This window comes from Bufo gargarizans, chromosome 2 (assembly GCF_014858855.1).
Source record: "Bufo gargarizans isolate SCDJY-AF-19 chromosome 2, ASM1485885v1, whole genome shotgun sequence".
Lineage (NCBI taxonomy): Eukaryota > Metazoa > Chordata > Amphibia > Anura > Bufonidae > Bufo > Bufo gargarizans.
In genome coordinates, this window is record NC_058081.1 from 22,762,507 (window position 1) to 22,768,847 (window position 6,341).

General features: G+C 46.1%; 1 protein-coding gene across 1 annotated transcript; it reads right to left on the minus strand.

Moving 5' to 3' along the window:
- Positions 1-4,979: 4,979 nt before the first annotated feature.
- LOC122925519 (olfactory receptor 6F1-like) lies at positions 4,980-5,930 on the minus strand. The gene has a single exon (XM_044276876.1). It carries the CDS (start codon positions 5,928-5,930, stop codon positions 4,980-4,982), a length of 951 nt encoding a protein of 316 aa, XP_044132811.1.
- Positions 5,931-6,341: the final 411 nt, after the last annotated feature.

The following is a 6,341-nucleotide window of genomic DNA, read 5'->3' on the forward strand; positions in this document are numbered from 1 at the left end:
CCTAGTCGGTGTGAAGAGACTTATTGGCCATACATGCTCCTCTGGAATTCTAGGAGAAATGATGCAAATGAGCTCTTAACAAGCTCCACCTCTAATGCCACCAGATGCTCTTGGAGGGTGTAATGTCCTCCTCTTGGAGAGTGTGATGTCCCCATTTTTGGGGGTTTGAAAGTGGCCCACCTACTTCCTGTGCAGACACAGTAATCATGACTACAGTGTGTGTGCCCAGCCGAGGCTCAGGCAATGTCTTTCATCCATTACAGCCCGGACCTCATTCGCTGGCCATGCTTTCTCCAGCAGGGGTGATGTAGTGACATTATCTGCTGGACTAAGTAGATGATCATCCCCGGCCTGTCCTCATTATGTCCCTGCATGGTGCCTGCCGGGAAGAGTGGGATGTGCTCCTCTTATCAGGGCTGGATAAATAATACAGAATTTTATTTTATTCACAACATTGGGGGCCTTCATTTATATTAGTGGGAGCACTACTGTGTGGGGGTATTCCGGTTATCCCCTATGCACAGAATAGGGGATAACTATTACATTGGTTGGGGTACTACCAAAGGGACCCGCACTGATCACGAGAATGGGAGCCCCATACCCCCCTGCAGCCCCCTGAAATGAACGGAGCTGGCGGTCGGGCATGGGTGTGGCCGCTCTATTAATTTCTATGGGAATTCTGGAGATATTGAAGAGCTGTCTCCAGAACTCCCATAGAAATGAATGAAGTGGCTGCACGCATGCCCAAATGGCCACTCTGTTCATTTCAGGGGGGCTGTAGGAGGTACGGGGCCACCTTTCTCAGTATTGGTGGGGGTCCCAGGGGTAGGAACCACACTGATCTAATAGTTATCACCCATCCTGAGAATAGAGGATAAATTGAAACAACCAGAATACCCCTTTAAGGGGGAGCATTACTTTGTAGGGGTATTAAGGAGGAGTACTACTGTGAGGATGGACTGAGAAAACATAACTATTGAGTGGGTGGGGGGATTTGCAAAGTGTGGGAGATCTTGGTTAGCCATAGGAGTAGGGTTGCAGGGAAGTTGCTCAGCGGGGGGACATTTTTGCTGTGGGGCTCAGCCTTCTAGTTATGCTCCTGAGAGAGGATCTGATTCATGTGCAGAAGGATCTCAGCATGGTCATCATCACGCTTGGCTCTCCTGGTTACCTCATCCTCCTGCAATTTTACACAATCCAGTTTATTATTGTGAGCGTCTTCCATGGGAAAGCACCCACAGATGTTGAGTCAAGAGACACTTGGTAGTGACATCCGTAAAGCATCCTATGACATGTAAATGATGCTCCAAGTGCTAGGTGGACGTTCAGTGAAGCTCCAGGAGCCATAATAGAAGTCTATGGCCAAGCATAATGGATTGATCTGGTTTCCGTTATGAAGGACGAAAAACAAAGTCCTGCAAAGCAGAAACCAGACGAATCCTTTATGCTTCGCCAAAGACTTCTTTTATGATGGCTAAAAATAGAATGCCTATTTTTGATCACTGCTTGTATATCTATGCAGTACACAACTTAGAATCTGCAATAAATCCCTGAGGAGCCGGTGCAGAGGATGAGAGTGGTAGTGGCCCTGATGAGGTGTGGTGTCACCGTGTACTCCCCCAGACTGTTGCTCCATGAGGATCGGTGCAGTGGAAACTGGTTTAAAGATTCAAGCCAGAAGTAAAAGAATACAATTCTCTTTTTTCTCAATGCAAAATATAACTTGTAGTACATCCAACTGTAGTAGTTACAAGTGCAGTTTGTGTGTGCAGATGAGGTATAGTGTCAGGTCAGGTGGCAATTTAGGGCACCTCACATATGCTATGTTGCAGATAACTCTACTTTGCCCTTCTGGCTAACAGCTGTAAGCTTTCCCATGATTATATATATGTCCACTGAGTAATGCAGGTTTTGAGTTGTTATGGCCTGGTTGCTATATATAGATGGTGGATGTCTGAACCGTAGTCCCTCACCTGCAGCAGGGTCTGGAAAGTTGTGTCTCGCTGGTGCAATGTCCGAGCCACAGGGGTGTAGTGGTTGAGTGAGTGTACTAGTGATGAGGTGCCGAGGATAGTAGTACTCACAGTTAAGTTGTCCCCTGGGGCCGGCGTGCAGTGGATAAGAAGACTGCACTAAATCCTCCGGGGCACTCTCTATTGCAGGCAACACCAACCAGATGGAAGTTCAGGTGCCCTTGATGGTGTAGGTGTTTAAAGTGCTTTGGTGGCTGGGCCCCTGTGTTCGTGACGCCGGCACCGTAAGGTGCAAATGTTGAGTGTAGTAGTAGTAATGAAGAGTCAGTTGTTGTAAAACAATTGAACATTTACTTGAATCAATAGTCTCAAGGCAGATGTTACAGTGCATCAATAAAGTGCATCCATATAGCACCAGTAATGATTCAGATGTAATTGTAATCCTTATATCAGGTTTAGGCAATTCTCAATGGAGGGATTTTCTAATGTTGTTACTTGACAGGCAAAGAGTATATTTACTTTAAGTCCCAACTATAGCACTGGTACTAAATATACTGTTTTCTACTTATCTTGAGCTATCCAAATAGGGCATTCTCCCTTGTGGCAGGCATCAGTCTTCTGCTACAGGATGCTCTCCTGAAGTAATCAGGTTTTTAGGTTTCCACTATATCCCGGAAGGCCTCTAGTGAATAAGGACAATTCTTTGCACTAATTATCCATTTGTGTCCCGGCACTTGGAAAGTTGTTCTCAGGCACTTGTGCTGGTGAGGTCCATCGGCTGGATTTAGCTGTAACCCTCACTAGGCTTGCTTCATATTTAGACATAGACTTACTGTTTGGTGCTTGGCTGCTGTAGATAAATGTTCGCTGTACTCCCTTAGCCTGGCCATGACCAAGGGGTAGAAATAGCGGACTACATGGTGGACGATGCCGGTTTCTCTCCTCCATACACTTGCTTCTCCTCTCTACAATCCACTCTGTACTAACTTCACTTCCTGTTATCTATCCTCTAAGCTAGCACACCCCAGCACCACCTAAGGGCGAATCGGTGAAATGGCAATGCCAGCCTGATAATAGGAAATACCATACAATGAAAATAAATACATAAATAGGCAGATGTTTAAAGTGTCCCTTTTACACACACATATGTGGGACTCTGCACTGGTCTCTCTGATGACTGTCACCACTGAAGCTTTTCAGTTATCCTGGTGCTCTTGTAGTCTCTCTGGACTAGTGGTCTCCTAAGAGAATTGGATCTCTTGATCCCTAAGACCCTCCTCACTGTCCTGGCTAGAACTCCCCATCCTGGCAGGAAGCAGGACCAGCTACCTAGAGGGGACAAACACGGTGGTTAACCGTGTCCCTGCCAACCACACCATCCATACCCCATCTGCTGGTGTACTTACTATAACAATTTATAACATAACCATTGCAGATACCCAAAGGTCTGGGGTATTGCATATCCCACACGGATCCCCTCCATGTAACTCACTTCACTGCCTCCTCAGGTGCTTGCTGGACCCTGAATATTTCAGAAGATGGGTGTGCTGTCCAAGAGAGTGACAAGCCATGTGGTCAGTGGCTGTATGACTTTTGTGGTCAACAAATGCAAGGGGCATAGTCCTCCCCAAGGTCCCGGTACTGCCCCTTTGTTCTTGAACCTTAGGCTAAGTTCACGCTTCTGATTTGGACATTGATTTCCATCAGCGATTGTGAACCAAAACCAGGAGTGGTGACTACACAGAGAGAAGGTATAATGTAAAGATTTGGACTTGTTCTTTGTTCTAAACCCTCACTTGCTTTTGGCTCACAATCACTAATGGAAAACATTGATCAAATCACGGATGTGTGAACTAGTCCTAAGGTTCAAAAACAAAGGGGCAGTACAGGGTCCCTGAGGAGGACTATGCTCTTTGCTTTTGTTAGTGGAAATTTTGACCTTTGAATATATGTAATGTTATTCTTTCCGATCTAGATAAGCGTGATCTCTTACTTTCCCATAGACCTCGAATCTCCAGACCCAACATTACTTTGATCATCGCCCATTGCAGAACCTCTCTCTACAGATTCTTGGCTATCCTCCTCCTTTCAGTCAACCTTCATATTGTGTTACTTCCATAAGAACAGTGCTGCTTGGATCTTTGAAATTCCACTGATGAAGCCAGCCTCCAATGTAAAGACGGTCAATAGATGCTTAAAGGGGTTCTGCACTTTGTTTTAACTGATGATCTATCCTCTGGATAGATCATCAGCTTCTGATCGGCGGGGGCCCGACACCCGGGACCCCCGCCGATCAGCTGTTTGAGAAGGCAGCGGCGCTCCAGCAGCGCCGCGGCCCTCTCACTGTTTACCGCTGGCCCAGTGACGTCACGACTAGTATCAACTAGCGTGGGCGGGGCTAAGCTCTGTTCACCTGAATGGAGCTTAGCTCCGCCCACGCTAGTTGATACTAGTCGTGACGTCACTGGGCCAGCGGTAAACAGTGAGAAGGCCGCGGCGTTGCTGGAGCACCGCTGCCTTCTCAAACAGCTGATCGGCTGGGGACCCGGGTGTCGGACCCCCACCAATCAGAAGCTGATGATCTATTCAGAGGATAGATCATCAGTTAAAACAAAGTGCAGAACCCCTTTAAAGGTGAATTCCGGCAGAGGTTCCTGTGACTCTTCTGCTTATTTGAATGGGACTTACTTTGCAGAAATCCATGAGCAGAAGCAACCCCATTTACATACATGAAGCTGATTTTTAGTTGCAGAAATTTTCTGCAGCAAATCCATGTGTCCATTCACCCGCTTCTGAGCCATCTCAAAATACAGGATTCACTTTTAAGCTCCACCATGTAAAAAAGACATAAGAGATCTGGGCAGGGTTCCAAATATTAAGCTTGCACAGCCTATGAAAAAATATGCCTTAGTGGTGGAATGTTCATGACATGTGGAGTAAGGTACTACAGAGAATAATATGGGAAAGGGTTCTCTACAGTAAGAGCAGGACTATGGATTCATGTCCCTAGGTGTCCATTGCTTTCCGCAGCTTTAAATATTGAATGTATTTGAAAATGGCGCCTCTAATATCCTGGTTTCTCAAGCAGTAGATTAAAGGGTTAAACAATGGAGTCACCAGTGTGTATAGAACAGATAGACCTTTGTTCAAATTTATGGAATTATCCCTTGGTGGGAAGATATAAATGGATGACAGTGTCCCGTAGTACATGCACACAATAATCAGGTGGGAGCTGCAAGTGGAGAAGGCTTTATGTCTTCCAGTGCTGGAGGGAATTCTGAGGATGGTCTGAATGATGGAAATGTAGGTGACTATGATAAACATGAATGGTGATAAAAGGACGGGAAATGCTATCAGAGCAAGGACTAGTTCTACAGAAGAAGTACTGGAGCAGGACAATTGTAGAACAGGAGCAATGTCACAGTAGAAGTGATTGATGGTGTCCAGGCCACAAAAATTTAGCTTGCTCAAGAAAATGTATACAAAAAGGGCCAAGGTGAAACCCAACAACCAGCAGGAGATGATCATCTGAAGCTGATGTGTGAAGGTCATAATGGTGGCATAGTGTAATGGTCTACAGATGGCCACATGCCGATCAAAGGACATGGCTGCCAACAGAAAGCACTGAGCAATCGTTAGAACACTCAATAAGTAGAACTTGAATAAACACCGGATAACTGATACTTTTCCTCCTCCCTTCAATATCAGCCATAACATGTTGGGCACAATGTTACTTGTGAACAGAATCTCCGACAAGGACAACTGGCTGAGGAAGAAGTACATGGGGGAATGGAGGCTCTTTGTGACCCCAACCAGGACAATTACCAGAGAATTTGCTGTCAAAGCCATGATGTGGATGATCAAACAAAGAGTAAAAACTAAAATCTTGAAGTTGTGGAGGTTTCCAAATCCCAAGAGGAGAAATTCTGTGATTGTTGATTGATTTCTCTTTTCCATTTCCTAGAGAGCAGAAGATAGAGGAAAACTAAAAGAAATAAGCCATTTTATCTTCCTCCTCATAAGGCCTCATGCACACAGCTGTTCTGTGCATTGCGGACCTCAATTTGCGGTCCCAGTGCACGGGCAGCATCCGTGCGACGGCCGGGACAGATCAAGACCTATTCAACTTGGATGGGTCCATGATCCATCCGCACCGTAAAAAAAATAGAACATGTTCTATTTTTTTTTGCGGTGCGGAGGCACGGACAGAAACACCACGGAAGCACTCCATAGTGCTTCTGTAGGGTTCCGTGCCTAGGTTCTGTACCGCAGCTCTGGATTGCGGACCCAGTAAAGTGATGCGTGATCCGTGATGCGGGGAGCATACGGCCGGTGCCCGCATATTGTACAGATGGAGCACGGTTAGCA